At 39.3% G+C, this 22,888-nt stretch overlaps 1 protein-coding gene across 4 annotated transcripts; it reads right to left on the bottom strand.

The window, feature by feature from the left end:
- Positions 1 to 1,075: 1,075 nt before the first annotated feature.
- CSNK1D (casein kinase 1 delta) lies at positions 1,076 to 22,450 on the bottom strand. 4 transcript variants are annotated; one of them, XR_001332000.2, is made up of 11 exons: positions 22,136 to 22,450; positions 16,751 to 16,861; positions 15,776 to 15,924; positions 15,070 to 15,298; positions 14,527 to 14,697; positions 12,906 to 13,054; positions 12,174 to 12,345; positions 11,726 to 11,865; positions 5,056 to 5,122; positions 4,625 to 4,725; positions 1,076 to 3,208 (listed from the first exon to the last, which is right to left on the bottom strand). XR_001332000.2 is itself a non-coding variant. In XM_005530618.3 (10 exons), the coding sequence occupies exons 1-9, from the start codon at positions 22,209 to 22,211 to the stop codon at positions 5,090 to 5,092; spliced, it is 1,230 nt and encodes a 409-aa protein (XP_005530675.1). In that variant the 5' UTR covers positions 22,212 to 22,450; the 3' UTR covers positions 1,076 to 3,208; positions 5,056 to 5,089. The 4 variants fall into 4 exon arrangements, 3 of the variants coding, with proteins under 3 accessions (XP_005530675.1, XP_087921448.1, XP_014114925.1); XM_005530618.3 differs by lacking the exon at positions 4,625 to 4,725; XM_088065322.1 differs by lacking the exons at positions 4,625 to 4,725; positions 5,056 to 5,122.
- Between the last annotated feature and the right edge of the window lie 438 nt (positions 22,451 to 22,888).

Here is a 22,888-nt window from a genome sequence, read left to right as displayed (position 1 = left end):
TTTTACTTGGTATTTTGTACACATGAAGTGCAGCTTTTGTAAAGCAAAAGTTGAAGAACAAAATAAATGTATTTTCATTTAACTATTTTAAAAGAGAAACTAAATATTCTTGAAATCAACATGTATGCTGCTCTAGCTATATTCAAGAGTCTGGGACATGAGGAAACAAAGACAAACAGTTGTGCTTATGTTTTTTTTTTCACACTGGAAATGATGAGTTCATCAACATACCTTCCTCCAAGGGAATATTTTCATGAAATTAACATGGAATATATGGACTCAAATGCTTTCTCTTAATATCTCTCTCTTAAAGGATCCTCCTTAAATCTCTCAGAGGATTTATTTTCACTTTTTTTTAGTACCTGTACCACAAAAAACTCAAAGACTCTGTAAGCATTCAAGATCATGTAAAACAGCAGCACAGGTGGTATTTTCCATATAAAAGCATTTACACAGTTCAAAATGAAAACCATGAGAAGAAATTAAAATATCCTTCCAACTTTTAAAGACCTGCTAATAAGAAAACACAGGGGGTTCCTGAAAGTGTGTCTACCATCAGATTATAATAGACTTTTGAGAATCACGTAGCAAAAGCCACAGTTTTATTATACAGGGCACAGTGAGTAGAGCTCACTATTTTTCTCGCTTTTATCCTAGCTCCCATAACTGATCCAATCTCAATTCCCTCACTATACTTCCTGATCAATACCATGCGTTACTTGATAAGCAAACACATTTGTACAAAACAAAAAACTTCTGGAAAAAAAAGAAGTATCCAAAAAAAACCATTTACCTTTAAACTGACAAAAAGACATGCTTTCTGTGAGCAAAGCAACTACCTTTTTCTTTTTCTTCCTGTATACCCCAGGATCATAACTACTAAAATCTTTCACTGAAAGTTTTGGTACCAAGACAGTATCCTCAAATGTTTTCAACTGACAATATTCTTTGTAGGTAGAGAAACCCCTTGAAAAAAGAAAAAAGAAGAAAAAAAAGAAGAAAGAAAAAAGAAAAAAGTTGCATCAGATATAGGGTAAGGTATTCATTGCAAGTCAGTAAGTTACACCAAAGAACAGAAGTTATTATGAATGTATTTACACAACTGTTAAAGTACACAAATACACTGGTAGTACAAATGAAGTGCTTTGAGATACTGGTTTATACACAGGTTTATACAGTCTAACTATTTTCTGCATGATGAAATATAACTATTATGAGGACAAAAACTGCCCACAAGTGAGTACAATTCTAGAAGTCTGCAGTCAACTTTTAAGTATAGTACAGCAATCTAACGATCTAGATACATAGGAAATAAAAAGGCTGCTTTTGAAGTCCCTCAAACATTACACTGTTAACCACAGATATTTACAAGGAAAGCACAGTGAAGTGTAAAACTGCTCAAATGGCACATGCCCAAAATACTAAAGTTTATAGTAACTGAGGAAATAATTCTCTTACGCAAACTTATCAATTGATCGAGTTCTCAAGCTTTTCCACTGTACTCTCTTCAAACACACACTTCCCCAGTCTGACTGAGAGTACACACAAGCAAATAGCTAATGTTATGAAAACATTGAAAGAAGAATGGTAATACTTAGTACATGGACTTTTGAAGGGGCAAAAAAGAAGAACCAAAAACCAAAAACTATAAACTCCATAAAAATCTGAAGACAAATATACCTTTAAGACTTATCTCCAGGCAGGAAGAATTTCTCAAAATACCCAACTGTTCAAACAAAATCTCCGTACATACTTTAATTTCCAGCATAGAACTTCCCATAATTTTAGTCATAATAGTTCTGGTACTGTTCCAAGTACTGTAAGGACAGAACACGTACTTTTATGAGACCATTTACAGTAACAGACAATATGAGGAATTTCCCAGATTCTATAACCAATACCTGCAACAATCTAAGCATGTTGAGTCATTCATGCCTAGATAATGACTCTGGGTATACTCAGGTTGAATATACTTAAGAATTAAATACAATATGCATCTGAATTGTAAAAATTCAAAGATTTTATGGCAAGAATAGGTTACTATGTTTGGGGGGTTTTTTTTGTGTTTTTCTTTTTTTTGTTTAAGAATTCCTTTTTTAAGTCTTGGCATATAACAGAAGGCCTAAATCAATATATTTATTTATTTATAAACATGTGGATACTGATGGAAACATGCAAATTCACTGAAGACTCAGCAGCAATGTCTGTTTTGCACTTGTAATAGCCTCCAAGCTAACCAACATCAGAAAAGAGGAAACAAAATTTTCCCAGTAAAAACAGTGTTTCAAAGTATCCATTCACCCAAACTAAACAGAGAGACAGAACAAGCTTTCTAATTCTAAATCTCTCAAATGCCGGTCTTTCACTTTGTCCTTCATATTCTTTACAAAAAAGAAATCCATCATTACAATCTCTACCATACTTAAGACTCTCCTGCAGGGTATTTAGTTCTCCTCTTCTATGAATCACAATCGAGTATTAAAAATTCCTTTGTGTTACACAGAAAGTTAAATGTCCAGTGCGAATGAAGATAGCAAACAGTAAAATAAACTAACAATTTAAAAAATTTCACGAGCAAACCGACTCAGAATGGGACTATATATGAAAGTAAACAATTTTTAAATAACACCAGATGGTTTTGATTCATTTACATGTTCCCTGGCAGACTAATCTTTTAAACAAGAAATTTCAAGTCATTGTTTTCAGTTCAGGTTTGTTTATATTGTACATTTTTAAATCAGACAAAAGCAAGAGTTCTTTACAGGGAAGTAAGCCAATAATTTTAGCAAAATGATACAAAAAACTTTCTTAAACCAAGTAAAAGATTTATAGTTACAGTAGAATAATAAAAAGGGAGTAAAGTCTGCCGCCTGTGGAGGAAAAACTGAAATGGCCATCCAGTAACAGGCGGTGAACTCTGTAAACCATCTTTCTTTTCCAGCCCTGTTACCACAGGGTTCTCTTAAGGTCACTGGGTTTCTGGCAAAAGCGTCCTGTTATGGCAGCTGCTGGAGTCTCTGCATGTTCCTCCAAGCGCCTTTTAGGTCACATGGAGAACTCCAATTTCCGCTCTAATTTAGGGTATTTTTGCTAGTAAAGCCATTGGTAACAAGGGAGATCAGCCATGCATTATCTGCCCTCCATGGCAAAATAATTTTCATCGGTGCACAGCAGACTGGAGAACACTGGTAGTAACCCGAGCAGGAATCTACCAAAGCCAAAAAACAAGACAACATCAGCACATATCCTTCCAGTTGAAATACAAGTGTTTTGCAATGTACGTTTAAACTATTAATTGCCAAAATTTAAGTGTGTGAATTTAAAATCCAGTGAGCAATACAATGCTTCACACCCACCTGCAGCTACACAAAGCTCCCTATTATTTTCCTCTTTTATTAAAAGTTAACATTGAAAATTCACCTTTCCAGCCAGAGGGAATGTTTTGAAGAAAATTAGACAGAGCATAAACATGTGCAGCAGAAAGAACCAACCAGATGAAAACACTATGAATGCACAGTAATAGACTCAATGGATAGTTCATTTAAAAAAAAATATCAAGAAGGTAAAAAATAAATTCATTATTTTAAATAGCTTTTCACTTTCAATGGGACATTATAAGATGCTTCTTGTATTTCTATAGCTTGATCTACTGAAGTAAGGTATTATTTCAGTATCACTTTCACCATGAAAGTGAAAAACAACCATAGATCTCTGCAACTTAAGAAGCGAGAAACATCTAAGCAGCTGGACCAGTATTTCTTTCAGTTGTGAACAGCTACAAATACTCAGACACACAGTACAGGCTGACCAACGCAGGCGCAACCCAGACCACAATCCGCATGTCTCCTGCACACAGGGTTTTTGATGCAAAGCTTTAGGTTTGCTTTTTTGCAATTTTTTAATTATGTCTTTTTTTTTTTCTTTTTTTTTTCTTTTTTTTTTTTACTAAGATCTGATAACTGGTCCTTAAAGAGTTAAGCTGCCATTTACAGTTGGATCTTTTTAATGTTATCAACTGTTCACGAAGCAGCTTGTACAGAGTCAGCCAAGCACACAAAGCAGAAGAAGAAAACACAAGAGAAACAGCAGGATTCTTCACCAACTAGAGATACAGGATTAATGCAAGCTTAGGCTTTATAGAGAAAGTGAGACAGCAGACAAGAATTATACAACAGAATTTATTAAGGAACAGAAAAATCTCACAGCTTTTTCTTTTAATAAGTAGCAAATCAAAGAAGCTCTTGAAATACTTAAGAAAAGCATCCCTCAGCCATTAAGGTTCAGATTCCAACTGTAACCTGTTATTTCTCATATGACACCTGTTATTGCCAAAAGCAGAACAGACTGAAAAGCCAAAAGCTGCATACAGAAAGGTAGAAACTTCTACAGCACTGAACAGTGTAAAAGACTTCATAATACCCAAATTCAAGTCTGTGTACCTCTGAGATACTCATGGTCAACTGTGCTTGTTAGTATGTGACCTTTTTTTAAATATAGATCTGAACAGATCTGATTATTTTTAAAATAAGAACTCATAAGGCATGGAGAAGAATATAAAACAGTGAAAAATGGACACAGCTGTAGTAGAACATTCCATTCACGACAAGACAAGACAGGGCCTCACTTGAGCAATAATGTCAATTGAGTCTTCATACAAGTATTTTGCTTTTATGATTCTGGAGCAGATCTAGTTTTAATGGATGACATACTGCTGCATCAGCATCCCTGGAATGGAAAGACGTGATTCTCACATAGCTAAAATTTAGATTCCGTTATTTTACTTCATTGTTGATACTCAAACAATTTTAGGGACCTTTTAAGTCACTATTATTGTCAATTCTGCTTAAGAGTCCAAGTGGAATAGCAGCAATAACTCAGCTTTTGGAAAGACATTTACTTTTAAGTTAGAGAAAAATCAATGCTTCATCAAGCATCTGACCAGAAGGCACAGATACAACTAGGAGATCACATGAGTAGAAGGAGCGAAGTCAGATGTTTCCACAGAGTTTTTCCCCACCCCATACAAAGTTTTGGTGTCTAATGAGAAGCACTCACCCAGTGCTGCCTTCCAACGAAAGGAGACGAGCAGCTACTTGCCATGGTGTTCGAAAGGAATGCTATTCTGAGGTAGGGGAAAAGACAGCAATTTGTAACAGTTCCACTGCCCCAATATATATAAAGATGTCTTAACAAAAATCCAACCTGAACTTGCAGTAGCAGTAGCAACTTTATCTTTTGAGAAGCTCTGATTTCAGACTTCCATAAGACATTTCCATCATATTAAGAGACACGTAAAAGAAACAAATCATTACTCCTCAAAGGAAGCTGACAGGCTCAGAAGAACAACGCAGAGTATGATGCCTATTAAGATGGATACGTGGAGAAAGATTTGCAGATGCGGAAATGGAAAATGCAGAAGCACTGGAAGTGTGGCACAACACTTAAGTTATTCAATGCCAGTGTTGGCTACCGTCTTCTAAAAACTTCTGTCAAAGAGACGTAATCAAGTATTTCTTTGTGCAGCATTTCAATCTTTCCTTCCAACTCCAGAGAGAATACCTCTATATTACCAATAGGAATTTGCCACAGCTTTGACCGTTGGGTACTGAACATGTTACGTTCAAGAAAAAAATATTAAACAAATTACTGTGTAACCATGAGCAGTCAGACTGAACTTCTGCTGAAGGAAATGAAGACTACTCACCCATAACTAGACTCTTGAGATGATCACTGCTTTCAGGATGCAGTCTGTGCATGTGGACCAACAGAACCAATACAAGGTAGTTTTCACTAGAACGCTCATTACCTTACTTACTACCTCCTTTACTACGTCTCTTAATGTTTAAAAAAACCTATGTGTAAAGGAGACTTAGGGAGCAATTCTTAGAGAGTTTAAGAGCAGAAGGATCTTTTAACAGCTCCTATGATTTTCTCTCCAACTCAGATCACACTCCTTCACTGCACACAGACCTCTAATTTAGGGTTGGTTTAGACTTCAACACACCACTTAGAAATGAACTGAGTATTGATGCAAAGGCGGAGAGAAGAGATGATCTACTTACTTTAGAAGTTGTTTCAGTAGGTAACCACCTTCACTTAGATCTCTATTTTGCCTTTCTTTACTTACGAGTGCTTTTAATTTTAAGCAATAGGTTCTTCACATGTTTTCTCCTTAAACATTAATTCCTGTTAAAATCATTGTGTCTCAAACACTACACCAACTCACTCAAGACATTCTCTTAGCTTTCAGACAAACTGAAAGAAGTTGATTTGAAACTCTTACGCTGTACAATCTATTCTCCCAGTCCATCCCACTAATGACGCAAAATAACATCTACACTTCTGTTCATTACTGTATCATACATAGATTCAAGGAGGAAATTGTGCTCTTTGATTACAAAACCTCACTAACCTCTCCAACAGTACACCTGCCTCCTCAGGCATTACTTACCACAGATACAGTTCCCCCATACCAGAAAAAGGCCTCCACTCCTTCATCCTAACCAGACTTTGGAGTACTGCAGGAACACACATTTGAATAGACTGCACTCAACCTCTCAGCTCCCTTATCTGTGAACCCACAACTTGCAGGCTTTTTTGCTGTTGTATCCACTTCATATAATCCAGAAAAGTACTGAATGACATGCGCCATAGAATTCACATAATTTCATTAGAAACATTTAAATTTCACAGACACGGCAGTTGTTACTCCAATAAATGCATGTTTCTTAGTGTTGGAAACTGCATGTCTTTTTAATGATAATGACTTAGGCACTATGTGGACACTATCTTGGATGTGGAGAATAAATGACACCTATTTTGCTATGCTTACCAATTGCCATTTTTCTATGAGCATTAAATTTCTCTGAGAACGCCTGGTTTTCATAAGAGAACTTTGGTTGCTAGTACTTGCATTCACAGCCTTAGTTTTACAGTTTCAGTCTGACCTCATCAGAATTCAGTTTGCAAAAGATAAACACGTGGAGTAGTCACCTTTAAGAACTGTGCTTAGAGGCAAGTAGCTTTCCTTGTTTGAGTAACCCCTGTGCATTTCACTGTCCAGAATTTTACAAGCAGCAACCTTCACTCTAGATGAATAGAGGTGGAGATTACAGATGCACCACTGCCTTACCAAACCAAGGCATAAAGTAAATTAAATAAAAAACCAAACTTACCAAGTTATAAACAAGAACTCTAACAAATATAGTAGTTAACAGACGTGCATGGCAAATGCTAAAACTTGCTTTCTACCAGAAGCATGGCTTAAGAACTTCCTGAGAAAGGATCTGTGGTAGTACATTTACTTAAGACTTACTAAGGAAACTAGCACACTTGGAATGGACATGGACAAATAGTTGCTATTCTTTATGGTTCTCTTGATAAGAAGTGACACGGATTACTCTATTCTTACATCTCTCCAGCCAAAATTCTCTTTAATGACTTCACCACGTAACTCGAACACTTTAGGTTTTCCTAAGAACAAGGTATAAAGATAATTGGAAACTCATGGCTGTAACTGTTAACCTGGCTAACATCTAAGGATAAATTCTGATTACGGAAGAGCTACTTTAGTATTATGAAGACTGTAAAGAGCACAAGCTATCAACATTTGCAACTTGCACCATCTTGCCTGGTGAAGAGTGAGAGAGAACTGGGTAAATGAAGAGTGAATTTTCTCTAACAGGCTCAAGTGGAAGCATTATAAGCTGAAGTCTGAATAAAGCGTTTCAGCCACACCATCCAAGTTGCAGAAGGTGAAGGCAGAGTTTGGGAAAAATAACCATCCACTGTGGAAGACTGGGTTTGGGACTGTTTAAAGAACCTGAAAGTGCACGAGTCTGTGGGACCTGATGACATATATTCATGGGTTCTGAGGGAATGGGCTGAGTAAATGGCTACACCATTATCCATCATATTTGAGACGTCATGGCAGTCCACTGTAGGTCCCTCTGACTGGAAAAGGGGAAACCATAACCTCTAGTTTTATGGAGGGAAATATGACACAGAGAACTACAGGCCAGTCTCACCTCAGTGCCTGGCAAAATCATGTAACACATCCTCTTATCCGTTAAGGCACATGGAGAATAAGGTGATTGGTGTCAGACAACAAAGCTTCACTAAAGGTAAATTGTGCCTGACAAATCTGGCGACTGTCTACAGAGGGGCTAAGCAGCGGTGGACGAGGGAAGAGCCACAGATGTCACCCATCTGGACTTGTGCAAAGTACTGGACATTGTTTCACATGATATCCTTGTCTCTAAACTGGAGAGACACAGATTTGACACATGGACCACTCGGTGGATAAGGAATTGGCCGCATAGCTGCACTCAAAGAATTGTGGTCAGTGAGTCAATGTCCAAGTAGAAAGCAGTGATGAGTGGCGCTTGTTCCTCAGTATCGATGCTGTTCAACATCTTTGTCAGCAACATGGACAGTGGAAACGAGCGTATCCCCAGCAAATTTGCTAACAACAACAAGCTGTGTGGTGTAGTCAACATGCTGGAGGGAAAGGGATGCCATCCAGAGACCTGAACAGGCCTGAGAAGTGGGTCTCTGGGAGCCTCATGTAGTTCAACAAGGTCAAGTGCAAGGTCCAGCCTGTGGGTCAGGTCAACTTCAAGCCCAAGTAAAGTCTAGGTGAAGAATGAATCAAAACTAGCTCTGGGGAGAAAGACTTGGGGGTGTTCATGGATTAGAAGCTCAACATGACTCAACAATGTGCACCTGCAGCCCATAAAGCCAACTGTGTCCTGGAGTGCATCAAAAGAAAAGTGACCAGCAACTCAAGAGAGGGGATTCTTACCCTCTATTCTGCTGTTTTGAGACACCACCTAGAGTACTATGTCCAGGTCTGGGGCCCCCAACACAAGAACACTGACAGTGTTAGAATGAGTCCAGAGGAGAGCCACTAAGTTGAAGCTGGAGCACCTCTCCTACAAAAACAGGCTGAGAGAGTTGGGGCTGTTCAACCTGGAGAAGATAAGACTTTGGGGCGAACTGAGAGTAGCCTTGCAGTACCTAAAGGGGGCTTACAAGAAGGCTGAAGAGCAGCTGTTCACATGGCCACTCTTTAAAAAGTCCATATAGTGACAGGACAAGGGTGAATGGCCTTAACCTGAAGGAGGGTAGATTTGTTTATTAGGAAGAAATTCTTTAAGGGCAGTGAGGCATTAGAACAGGTTGCCCAGAGACGTCGTGGACTCTCCATCCCCGGAGATGTTCAAGGCCAGGCTGAATGGGGTTCTGAGTAACCTGGCCTACTGGAAAGTTCTCTGCCCACAGCAGGGAAGTCAGAATGAGGTGATCTTTAAGGTCCCTTCCATTCCAACCCATTCCCCTTGCAAATCTCTCTTGCCTTCCAATTTCAACAGGCCCACAGGAACCTGTTCAAACTATACTACAGTCACACATTGTTATTCGGTCACCGTGAGTAAATACCAGCACTGGTGCACTGTCTTAAGAACTAAATGAACACAGCAGTCAATGAATTATTAGTTCTAACAAACTCAAGAGAAGATCCCAATTAGGCCGCTGTTGAGACTGTAAAGAAGTCAACCAAGCGATCCTATATTTGAAGCAGAAAGTGCTCAGAGTGCTGAAAAGAGCAGGTAGGGAATGCGTCATTAGGCCAGAACGTACTGTTGGCCCGTATCGCAAATGATACCTCTGGATGTTTAAAGACCACTCAGAAAACCACTCACACACCCTCACAGTATTCACATTTTACAAGCTAGGCAGAACCAAAATGTACCTACAAGCCCAGTTGTATTACTCATATCTTGAAATGTTTACAATAGTGTCACCTGCACACTGGGTAACATGTCATGAACACAGTAAAAACATTAATGATGTACTTTCACCCAAAACAATCAAGTGGCATCACTGCATTTCTGTCTGTTACTGCTATTACTTATTTATCTGACTGTTAACAAAGCTTCTGAGATTTGCTCAGAATGCCGAAAACCTGGCATATACACATTTCAAAGAAACTATCTTTACATAAAGTAAATGTTCAGGGAGAAGTCTGCATCACAGCCTCACAGAATATCCAAGGCCAAAAAGGAGCCCTGGAAATCATGTAGCCCAATCCCACTACCCAAAGCACAGTCAACTAGAGCAGGCCACTCAGGACAATGTCCAATTGGGCTCAAAGTAATTTGGAAAAGGGAGACTCTACAACCCCTTTGAGCAACCTGTTACAGTCCTTGCCCACATTCATAGTAAAAGAGGTTTATTTGTATGCCTAAATTGAACGTCCCGTATTTCAATTTGTGCCCATTCTCTGCTGTCCGTTAACTGGATATTGCTGCGAACAGTCCAGTTGCACCTTCTTTACATTCTTCTAACAGGTATTTATGCAAATTTACAAGATCCATAACTATGCATAATTCTACCCTTTTTGTTTTCATACTACTTAAAAATATTTCAACATGAAAATTTCTGGTGGCAAGAATAGTAGCTCAGTGAACAATTTAAGATGGCGAAACTTGTACCCAAAGCCAGTACAGAAAACCTCGCCTATCTCCTATTCTTGCCCAGTCATTTCTGCCCCTGAACTGTTCATCCCTTGTGCAAGCAGAAGTATATGTGCAGCTACGTGGTGAAACAACTCATTCAACAAACCCCACCCACCCCCAAAATCCTACTTTGCTTTTATCACAATGGAATTGTTTCTCCAACCCAGTTACTCTCAGTCTTCATTAGAGATATCCACCTGGCCCCCATCTAAAACACTTTCTAGCAGTAAGATTTCATAGGTAAGAATATGTACTATCCGAAAGTAATTACCTCTGCCAATTAAATGATGAAGCCAAAAGGAACCGAGTTATTTCTGTCAACGTGCTCTGTCAATGAGGAATAATGAGTCCTTGGCAAAATGATGCAGTTAAGAACTCCTGCACAGCAGTGAGGCAAGATGGAAAAATCCCTAGGTCACTGCAACAGTCCCCTAACACACTGCTTCCCCAGAAATGATGCAGAATGTCTACAGATTGGCTGATTTCCATTTTGTAAGACTGAAAATAAACTGTACAAAGCCAAGCCACACACCGTTTGGGACAAGACTGTCAGTGTGGTAAGGAAGGAATGTTTCAGCTATAGCATATAGTTAGAAACATATTTAAAATTGTCAGTCTTAAGAAGAAAGATTCTTAAAATTTCTTTGCTAAGTCACTGTGAGCAGTAAGGATGATTTCAGTGATGACTACAAATCACTATCATTTATCCTCCTGCCATTCTCCTCAAATGAGCCTTCTGCAATGTATCCATCATCCGTGTATGTGGCCTCTTATTGGCCCTGAATTAAGAGCACTTCACTACAACATTTCTTCACTATCGGACCTTCCATTCGTCACCAAATGCTTCTTGCCTCTTCTGCACCAATATTCTCTGCTCTGTTGATTTGGAAACACGATTCACTGCTGTCTCTTACTCTGCTTCTTCACTGGTAAGAGATATAAGGAACTCAATGAGTCAAGGAGCTAAATCCCATAATAGTAGAATGCTGCACCTCTAGTATTTTGCATCCTCTCATTGCTTTCAAGGAAAAAATAAAAATTTCTTCACACCCACATCGTTCAGGCTAAATGTAAAGCATTTACATTCATGAACATCATCTGCAAGAACAGTGTGAAATCACATCAATTACCTGGTAAGTCCTTTTGGCAAATTAACTTTATCAAATCACCCTTATTTTTTTCAATACACAGATTTATTTTTTTTTTACCTGCGAAGTTGACATGCGAGAGGTATCTTGTCGGCCTGTTAAATCAGACGAGGAGATATTGACTGGGGCACCACGATGTAATCTCATACTCACTTTCCTTTCTCGTTCCATACCGGATACTGGCCGAGGAGAGGTGTTGGCTGTGAGAAAAACTACATTAGATTCTCATAATGAGAAATGCCATTTTAACACAATCTCTGAAAAAACTACACTCTTGCTGTTTGCACATAAAAATTCCACAAGACCAAATGAGGAATCAAGGCCTTTGCTTGACATTTCATAGAAATACAAGTACCAATTGCCAGGCAATAAGTGTTTGCAATTACCTTCAATCTACTAAGAAGCAAGAGGAAAAAAAAACAAACCAAAAGGCCAAACGCTGCCCAGAGACAAACTGTCAATTAGAGTAGTCTAGAAGATGCACTTTTGCAGGTACTTGCTTACTTACCAGCATGTGAAGTTGGGGTAAGGGGAGTAGGAGGAGCTACATCTTGCGTTCCTCTTAGCCTGCCAGAAGCAGTGGAGGGTAATCCACGTACAGCTGGATTTCGTGTATGTCTTAATCTTTCCTCTCGTTCTCGCCTTTCACGTTCAGCATCTTCAGCCGCTCTGCTTGCACCCTACGGGTCAAGACTAGTGAACAACTTGGGGGATTACTGAGCTTACTTTATACGTTTGAAAATAAAGAACTGGACAATGTGCGAACTGAAGTTTGAGAGGGCATCAACTGCTTTGGTAAAATTTCTTGAGAACTGCCATAAGTTTTGTTCATACAGCTGCTTGGATAGTCTTCATAATGCTAATGGACACACATACTGCTACAGTAGCTGGACACTTCCTCAAATGCTGCAAATGACCACTATTTAAAGATGAAGCTGGGAGAAAGTAATAATTCCACAACCTAGCCTGGTGACTGCCCTAAAAGATCTAAGAAGCCTTCCACATTAAAAGCCTTGTAACTGCAATTTAGTTGTCATCCAAACCTTACGGCATGGATCCTGTATCTTCTGCCTTTCCTCATTTCCTTATCTTTTTGTCTATACAGTAGAGTTGCCAGGAGGAAAAATGGAAGACAATCTTACAGTATCAGTTAAGGTACTCAAAACTGACAATGTAGTAAAAAAACCCAACCAAAACCATTAAAAATTCAAAGTTTTAGAAAGCCATGTGAACTACTCACAAATTTCAACATGTTCCAGTCAAATACATAGTCATAGGAGAATCCTTGCCGATGAAAGAGGTTTCTGAATAATTGCCTTAGATAGGAATAGTCTGGCTTGTCATCAAAACGCAAAGAACGGCAGAAATTCAAGTACGTGGCAAATTCAGCTGTAATTAAAGAAAACCTGTTTTTTAGCTTCAGCTTTGCATTGGCTTTTTGTAATTCTGTGTCAAAAAACCCCACACCACCCCAAACCTGAAAAGCAGGGAAAAGAAAAAGAATAATGATCTAATATTAGAAATCCACCAAAGGGAACACTATCATGCAAACCCTGAAAAATAAACTATTTTTCTGTAACGGAACAGTAAAAAATCTCATCTGTCAACACCAGAGAGGACCCAATAGTACAGTTCTTTAACCAACAGTTGGTGGGGGAGAAAAGGTTTAAAACCTTGCTTGGAATATACTGAACGTAATTTACTGTGGGACATGGAAGAACATTTCTTTGTTAAGAGATTCATGTCTGCTACATCACAAAACACAAAAATTAAATCTCCCAGGTAAGTCATGCCGCATTTTTAATTTACAATAGTCTGAACACTTGTTTTTAAGTGGCAAGCAAAATATTAGTTACAAAGCAAAAAAATGACTTCTGTATAGAATTCAGTGCACCAGAGAAAACAGCATGATCAAAGTACCAGCTTTTGACTTTAGATCTTCCCAAATGAAGGTATTAATTTATATTAAGAAAGAAATTCTAACAAATGGCACAAGAGAGCCTGGTTTGTCTTTCCTACTTGTAAACCACAGAGAAAACACGTAGCTCATGAATGTAAAGGAACATGCATGATGCAACATTTGAAACACATCAAAAATGATGAATTTTCATACAACCCAAACAAAAGCTATAGTTCTTGTCACTGTAACTGGTTGTCGAAGCCGAGAGGGTGGAAAGAAGAGACAGAACTCTTTGTGAAATGAAAATGTTCTCCGATCACAGCTAGTGTTACTGAATTTTAAAACAAATTTAAGTATCATTTTACAAGACTCCAAAATGCCTTATTATTGTTTTTGTATAAATAACAAACTGAGAAACAGAACTGCTTTGAAGCATGATGTTAGGATAAAGCAGGGTTTCTTATGCCTCTCACAAATTCTAACCCATCAGCTGGCCAAACTGGATGAACCTGGGATAATAATTCCCAAGTGAAACAACTGCAGTAGGGGAGACGTGCATCTCACTATGCAATCCAATTCATCCAAGAAACAGTACCCACACAGATAGAGAAAGAGGCAGTTTGTTAAAATGCTATTTGTCTGTTACAAATTATCCAACCAACAGGTGCATAAAATGTACAGCACAATTCAGATGTACCATGCCACCCTTCCTCGTGAGGACACTTCAACAGTTGAGACATGGGATCGCTAGAAATGCTTTACAAACACAACCGATCTCAGACTTCAGCATAGTATTTTTACCATACATGTGGTAAAGTCATGGGGGGTAAGGAGGGAGAAGAGGAGAGAGAGAGAGAAAGGGAGAGACGGTGAAAAATAGTGGTAGAATTTAACATAAAGAAAGGAGATGTACCACTAAACCATGAACACATGTGCCTAGCATCACAGAAGAATAACTTACAAGGATATCCTTTACACAAAACCTCAATGGGTGTAGACATTTTCTTTTCACTGATACGTTCGTATTTCTGCCTCTTTGTTGCTGCTTTCAGTCCCTGCCAGGGGAGGGAGCCCAGGTTAAAATACATCAGTACATAGCCCAAGGATTCCAAGTCATCTCTGCGAGATTGCTCTACAACAGCATAAAAAAGTGAACTCATTAGGTTTCATTTTCTACTGGAAAAACAAAAGTCTGTGCAACAAGACTGTTATAAAAACCCTTACAAAAACAAGAGACAGCTGAGAGTTACTATGACCATGATAAACTTGTTCAGTACAAGAAAAGCCTATTATCCTTGCAGTTACTAAAAAGTGTGCAAATTCCTGAGCATTACAAACTGACTGAATCCCACCTAACCAAGATATGCAAGGCCATGCACGCTGCACTCTTAGTGTCCAAAATAGGGACTGTCTCCTATGCCTCCACAAAAGTAACATCTACTTGCACTAAAATTACATGCATTGACACTTTTCAAGTTTCTATTTATTGCTTTCCCCAGCTCACCAATTCCGAGATGAGTGTTGATAGATGCGTAACGGGCAGTTCCTGTTAAGTTTTTATTTTCACGATATGGAATATGTTGATGAGTTCGAGCATCTCGATACTTCTTTGCTAGTCCAAAGTCTATTATGTAGACAAGATTGCCTTTCTTCCCCAGGCCCATTAAGAAGTTATCTGGCTTCACGTCTCGGTGGATGAAGTTCTTAGAGTGAATATACTCAATTCGACTAATCTAAATACAGAATCGCAAAAAAAATCATTGTCGAGAGACTAAGCACACATCTTTTTCTGACAAAAACACTAGTAATTCTGTCTTAATAACGAAAGAGGCAACCCCCCTTTTTATTGTACAATATAAGGGCATTAAAGAGAACATAATTTAGAAGACAATGGACAAACCTTCTTTCCAGCTCTTTGCCGGTGTCTATTTTAGATTTGTTTCCAAAAACTGTCCTGGGGAAATTTCTTAGTCTTTGAGCAGTGCAACACCTGGCTTGCAAACAGTGCAAGTCCAGTTTTTAAAGAAGAATTGTTAATTGCTTTTGACAGGATAGTTTGGAGTAACAGAAACAGAACAAATTTTGAGTCTTTTCTCTATTAATATAGCCTATTCAGCTCTAAATTTTCGAAATGACATGTACATGATCTATCAAAAAAATTCCAATATCCCAACATACTGCACTATGAAGATAACAAAGCCATTTCCTACCATTTGGTCAGCAAGTAAAAGGACTGTCTTGAGACTAAATTTCCTTGAACAAAAATTGAAGAGATCTTCAAGACTCGGTCCCAACAACTCCATCACCATAACGTTGTAGTCCCCTTCAGCTCCACACCACTTAATTGTGGGAATACCCACTAGGAAAAAAAACCCACATTTATTCAGTGTAACAATTTGATTTACATAATTCGTACACACACTTCAAGGCTCTCCAGATGATTTCTGAGGGTCATTACTGTGAATGTTTCCATTTACAGTGAAACTTAATATTTTATGCTACCTTCAGACATTCCAAAGTTATGTGCTTGATAACTTCCAGCAGAATCACTACAAAATTATAGAAACAGAGGTGTAAAAATAGCCTTTTTTTTCCTTCCCCAGAAACCTTCCAGTCTTTGTACTTACCTTGTAACTTTAAAGTACTGAGCATCTTTGCTGGCTTTGAACCCTGCTGCACTCCTATTCTCCAGTACTAATGCCATTTTATCTTTGAATTCTCCCAGCAAGTTTTTAACTCAGAAGACAAAATACTAACATGTACAACAGAAATTAACCTGAATTTTAAAAGTTTAAAATTGTGCTACCATAATAAGCAAGTCAGGTGAAATGGTCCAAAGCAGTGGTTACATCTTTCACTGATCCATAAGAATCAGAAATAAATCACTGTTCTGGGACCAAACTTTGTTTCACATTGCACAAGGTCCTCCCATTTTAATATTTCAGGAACCATGAGAAACTTTGGAGGATCTTACCGATTTATCATAAAGCGTGGTAATCATGGATTTGGAACTGCTCCTCTACAACCCCTGTAGAACTGAAATGCTGCTCTTCATCTACCCTGCTACCTTTCCCACCTTCTCCTCATTTGTCAAAAGAGAACCCAAACATTATCCGCCAGGTGGCAGATACATCAAAGGTGTAAAACCAGTAAAATCTTTGAAGAAGGAAAGTAAGTTTGCTTGCCTCCACCCTGCATCATTTTGTAGATTTTACTCTCGATGTGGAGCTGAGGATGTTTGGTTTTCACACATTCCAACTTTATTGCAACCTCCTCTCCAGCAGCAATATCAGTTCCTAAAACCAGAAAAATTTAAACATTGGTCAAAATATTTTTAAGATGCATTTCCTTTGCCAAGACCGAAACAAAACAAAATTCAACAATTTCTCAATGGCAAACATCCATTAAGTTCTTTCAGCCACGATTATCTAAAAATTATTCTGAAACCTTACAGATACTCTCCAAAAGACTAGGATCACAAAAGACAACTATTAGACACTGTAGCAGAAGAAGCCAAAACTGTTGCTATCCCATTAAAAAAAAAAAAAAAGAAAAAATTCCCAAAGCAAAGTAGAGAACTGAAACAAGTGCATCTTCTCAGGGATGTCTTTACACTTCTAGTTTGTGGTAAAAATGCTCAAAATTAATATTTACAAACATATTACATGCCTCACCAATGGAAGAAATGCTAGGAAATCAAATCACCTCCTCTTATGTCTTGGAAATAGAGACTACAATTTCCCTAGATCTCAACATACTCTGGCTGTACCCTGACACCTCATTTTACTTGGCTGGAGGGCAGATTATCTAGACTAAAGAACCTGCAGTCTGCAAAAGCTTTCTTTAAATCTCATTAAATTCTTGTTATAAAAAATGGCTCACCCGTTCACTTTCAAAGTATGTAGGGAGAAACTGACATTCTTAAAAAGAAACAGTCAAGAAAGTACACACTTTCACAGCCAAGCAACTTAAGAACTACAGGGAAAAAAAAGGAAATAGCAAAAGGAAATGTGACACTTCACAGACATATTGCCAAGCCTCTCTACTTTCTCAGTTTAGCCCTTTTCAGCTTTTCCTCACAGTTCAGGATCCTGTGAAGTGCATCACCTACTATTTGATCAGATCCCCACTTTCAAAAGCCTAACTTGAAGTTCACTGGTTGTTTTCCTTTGTTGAGAAACACCAAATGATCTTTTTGTACCCACTTTTACCATGATCAGGATTGCATACACTTTTACACTACCTCACTCTCGCTTAGCTTTTTTCATAGTTCAAAAACTGTGGTCATTCCCTGTATAAGTAATTTTTAATTACTGCATATTATTTCCCATTTCTCTTATCTGTACCTTTGTCAGTTCCACAATGCCCTTTCTGGGAGTCACACGAAGCAGTAAAGACACCTGTGTATAATTACGTATTTTTCTGCCTACCTATCTTTTCCCATATGTTTTTTCTTTGACCATTACAGAGTACTGACCTAAGTTTTGTAGTTGCAAAATCCTATTCCTGCAATTAAGGAGCTACTTCAGTGCTTTATAGGCTTTTATCCTATAAAGTCAGGAAAACTAAGGCTACAAAGACATGCTAACATCCCACACCTCAAAACGGGCATGACTGCTCACTTTGGCAGGAACCGATGTTGCAAGAAATCATCTGAGCTCACACAAGACTATAAGCATCTTTTTTTACGTTAATCAAATGTCTTCCCATTTGCATGCACACGCGGGTATCAACAGCAGCAACAGCAACAGCAACAGCGGGTGCTGTTGCTGAGGTTCTCTGAGTGGACACCCCAGCAGGTATTTATTAGGCATTTCACGACGCACCTTAAAAATTAACAAAACATACAAAGCTCACTCTAGATACAATACGCACAACACAAGGCCATCAACTGAAAAGAAAGAAATGGAAAAAAAAGCCTGTACATGCATCTGTCTCGTACCACTCTTTTTTATCTAGCAGAACAAGTGACAGGATCCTGGATTGTTACTTTGGTCACAGTATAGTCACAGCAACTGGAAGCTCTTCAATATGTAATCCAGTATTTTTCACATTTCATGAATGAATTATTTTGGTGGATTTTAAATTAATCACAGTGAACATCAAACCAGAGATTTGAAAGCACATTTGAAAGTAACAGTACAAAGAGGAAGGACTTAATACTGACCTCCTCACCTCAAATGAGAGTCCTGATTTTGAACCACACAACTCCTGACCATTCTTGATTATCCCTTGCTCTCCCAAGTTCTACGGGAGCCCAAATCAGGGAGGTGTAGACTGAAGACCATATTAACTGATGAGCGATCATCAGCAATGGGGTTGTTTTGGGGTTCTGGTTGATTTGGCTGTTTTAAAAAACTTTTCTGGTCCAAAACAGACACAAATTTCCACCTCCATATAATGAAAGACATATCTCTCTACAGACAGCTGCAGACTTCTGTGGTTGATTAATGCAAACACTGTGTAGGAAGATCAAGACCTGTATTATCAGGATCAACTTCTGCTCAACGCACTATTAAACCTATTTGACAGACCATGGTCTCAAACTGTTATGTCACTTTTTAAGCATACTTGCTCTTCCCAGGAAGTCTTTACCACCTAAGAAAGACAAGATCCTTAGCCTAAGCTCCACTTCTGTGTAAGCCCTCTCCTTCAAGACAAGAGATTCGGTACTAAAACAATGCAATTAATATTTTTGAGCCCAGCAAAACCAATGAGAGCAGCACAAAAATCAAAATGATTTTGCCAAGCAATCCAGCGCTTGTCCCCAAGTGGGGGCTTTTGTCTACACCTCAAACCTCAGACAAAAGTTTCTAAAATTTTACAGCACCCAGTATTTCACCAAAAGCTCAGCTTCCTTTAAGGAATATTTAGTAATATTCGAGAAGCAGCAGTCCTATGGAAAGAATCATTAATTAAAAAGTAGTAACAAGCAGTATAATGCGAAGTCACCATTTATAAATGAAAAAGAAAGACTAAGATTGTGAAAACATATTTTTTAAAACACAAAATTCTAATTTACTTGTAATTGCAAAGTCCTCTTCCCTAAGGAAGGCCTTGGAAATTATTATAATTAGTTTACAACCTAAAACTCATTCTTAATATATACACAATGCAAAAAAAACCTCAAAAACACTGCAACTATTCCGTCTTCATGACTGTTTCCTACTTGACCTCATAATCTGGGCAACAAAACAAATGCTTTCTCTGATCCACCCACTCCTGTCCACCTTTTCTATTATTTATAATATCCGTTTATCAATTTCTTTCATATCTTCGTCTGGAAGGTAACATAGGTAAACTAAATTTTATTTTCTTTTAAGTAAGTTGTCCATGCTCATTTATTTACAGTTGTGCCTTACATTTAAAAATCCTGTCCCACAGACCCCCATTACCAATTCCAGAAGACAAATTTTGAGGTAAGGAGAGGAGGAAAGGATGTGAAAGAACCATGATCCTAACAGTGTTGTTGGCTCCTTATTCCAAAGTAGGGAAAAAGGGAAAGGGTGGGAAAATGGAGGAAGTCACTCCCCGCTACTCTGGAATGTCTTCAACACCCTTATAGCTGCATTTAATACAAAACCTGGGGACTGGAAGCAGGCAAAAATAGTCAAATCTTCCTTTTCAAAGCATAAAACTGAGCTGGGAATGTACACTGAAATGATCTACCAAGTCATTGAGGCCTATCAGAAGGCACATGTACTTAAAAATAAATAGTGACTTCTGAAATAACTTTAGAAATTATTTTAAGATACTTATGTCTAGTGGACAGTCTGAACAACCGAGAAGTAACTGGCATTTTTAGAAAACCGAACACATTTCATTACCACAAAAAACATAGTTTTCAGCATCTGTTCTACCAGATAATGATAGGCAAACCAAATAGGACCCTACAAAAGGCTTTGGTTCTTGAGAGACAGTAACTTCCCCTGGAAAAATAAACCCATGCCACCAGCTGTATCTTCCATTCATGTACTTCCATGCTAGTTACTGGCTCAGGCATGACATTTGCAATGAGCCCTGAAAGTAAATCTGTGATGATTATTTAGAAATAAAAAAGATATGTAAACCCCATAGGACTTACTGCACAAAATTCAGTATGGCATTAATATATATGCTAGCATACAGGAAACTGTTACTTCCTGTGCAACTTGACTGGTATGAGCTGCATGCATAGACATAAAAGCGACACGTAAACGTCTATTCTGCTTGAAATCCATATAATATAATCTGATTTTTCTGAGCAGTAGTCAAAAGTTAAAATTTTTCAAATCATCTAAGACTTTTCAGATTTTAACTGCTGTCTTAATTGCCCCCCCAAAATCCCAGTTGAGGCTAACAAGGATTTTTGCACAAGCTTTACCACAATCTTCTACAGTCATGTCTTCAATCTTCTACACATGCATTGCAGATAGGAAGAATCACGTTCGCTGTCTCTAGACAACCACATACCTTCAGCTAAAAATGTGCATTTTTCATCAGACGTCATAAGCTGTCCTATAGATAACTAGTATGTCGTTATCTGTAGACAAGCAGCTTTAGCTAACAAATTATTTTGGAATGCCAGCTGTGCACTGCAAGATGAAGCCCTGCTGTCTAGAAAAACAACCCCCACCTCTCATACTGCATGCACTGCCAAACATACCACGTAAGCTAGCAAGTGACATTATTTTTATCTTGCTAAAAGATGAATCCTATCCCCTGCAAGTTCCACCTTCCACGCACCCCCCTCTTGATTTGCTTTTTTAAACATTTGCTTTTTTTAACACAATTTTCAAAAGCAGAGTACTTGTGTCTACGGGACGGGACATAACACTCGTATTTCTTTGGGTTTAACCCACTTCACATGGCCTGGGAGTTTGCCGAATATGTAGAGTATTTTAAAAACACCTGCCTTCAAAACACGTTGTACTCAGTACCTGTGCTTGTCATAAGCAACAGCAGTAGGCTATAATATTAGAGACTTATAATAATGGACTGGCAAAGACAATTACAATCGTGTACATTTTACAGTTGCATAGCGATCACTATTAGGTGACGGTCAAGCAACAAGATTAGCCAAACTACGAGGATTATTTGAAGGATCTAAAGATTTTTTTTTACTGCAACCTAATCGCCTGTAGTTGTGTAATTTTTTTTTAGGCCTCACAGGAGAAAGAAACATCCTTCTGACAACAATTTTTCCCGGTCCAATGCAGCAATACCTAACCCTGGTAAACGTTTCTTTCCCAAAAGGTTTTCCCGAACGTGGTGGGTTGTGAGTTTTTAGGATTTATGTGGTTTTGGGGTTTTTTTTCCTTGTTTTCAAATGAAGCGATTTTTACCTTTACGTCCATTTTACAGACGCGAACGGTGCCCAAGGTCACTAGACGACAATGAGAAGAGGCAGCCGAGTAAACCAGAATTCCCGATTTCCGCATTGTCCAAATTAGGACATGATGTCAACGAAATATTAAATTACTGCTGCTGTGCCCCTAGCCCAGGTACCTGCCCGACCCGGCTAGGCCCTCGATGTTCTCCACAGCGCCACAAAACGGCCAGCTAAATTCCCAGCGAGCCATCCTCCTTACCAAGGTAGATATCCCCGAAGGAGCCGCTCCCGATCTTGCGGCCCAGCCGGTACCGGTTCCCAACCCTCAACTCCATGGCGGCAGCTCGGCTCCTCCGCGACCCGGTTCTGTTGCTCTGCCCGGCCTGCTGGCTCTCGTTCTGATGCCTCACAGTCCTGCGGTTTCGGTTGCCATCGCGGCTTTGGTCTCGCCGGTCGATACTAGCGAGACAGGCAAGACCGTCGCCGCAGCTCCCGAGCAAGATGGACACGGATTCCCGATACGACCGGCCCCTCAGCTCCTCCGGCCCCGAGCCACCATACTGCGTGACCTCACTTCCCTAGCGACGGGGGCGGAGCGCGCTGCCGCACGGACGGGCGCGCGGCGGGCGGGGCTCGGGCGGTCCCAGCCGCCCCGCGCCGCCGCTGGTCTCTCGGCGTTCGGCTCGGGCGGAGTAGAGCGCCGGTTCCTGCCCCATCGGACCCGGCTGTTGCAGCCGCCTGCCGGGCCGCGAATGAGGCTCGCAGTCTTCTGAGTGCGTGTGTGGGCTTTGTCGTCCGCGCGGCCGTCCGTCACCGCAGTGAAGATGAGCTTTGGCAGCGCTGCGTTCCGAGGAGTGCCCATTTGGCCATGGGGGGACAGGGACAAAATCTGAGACGTGACCCCTTAAATTTCAGGGGAAAAAACACGTCATTCTTGCCGGGGAGGAGTGCTGGGATCTCCTCTGCCTCTCCGGGTGAGGAAGAATTACTCTAAGCGTAGTCCTAAGCAGAT

The sequence above is a fragment of the Pseudopodoces humilis genome, chromosome 21 (genome assembly GCF_049639895.1).
Source record: "Pseudopodoces humilis isolate 2021_Gansu_Grassland_sample_001 chromosome 21, ASM4963989v1, whole genome shotgun sequence".
Classification (NCBI taxonomy): domain Eukaryota; kingdom Metazoa; phylum Chordata; class Aves; order Passeriformes; family Paridae; genus Pseudopodoces; species Pseudopodoces humilis.
This window is presented reverse-complemented; position numbering and strand designations above follow the sequence as displayed.

Excerpts from the sequence above, each read along its gene's own strand:
- CSNK1D (XM_088065322.1), bottom strand. The coding sequence starts at position 22,211 with ATGGAGTTGAGGGTTGGGAACCGGTACCGGCTGGGCCGCAAGATCGGG. Across the intron at positions 16,862-22,135 it reads CTTCGGGGATATCTACCTTG|GAACTGATATTGCTGCTGGA; the intron begins GTAAGGAGGATG and ends TTCTGGTTTTAG. Across the intron at positions 13,055-14,526 it reads TTTGTGTAAAGGATATCCTT|CTGAATTTGCCACGTACTTG; the intron begins GTAAGTTATTCT and ends CTTTAATTACAG.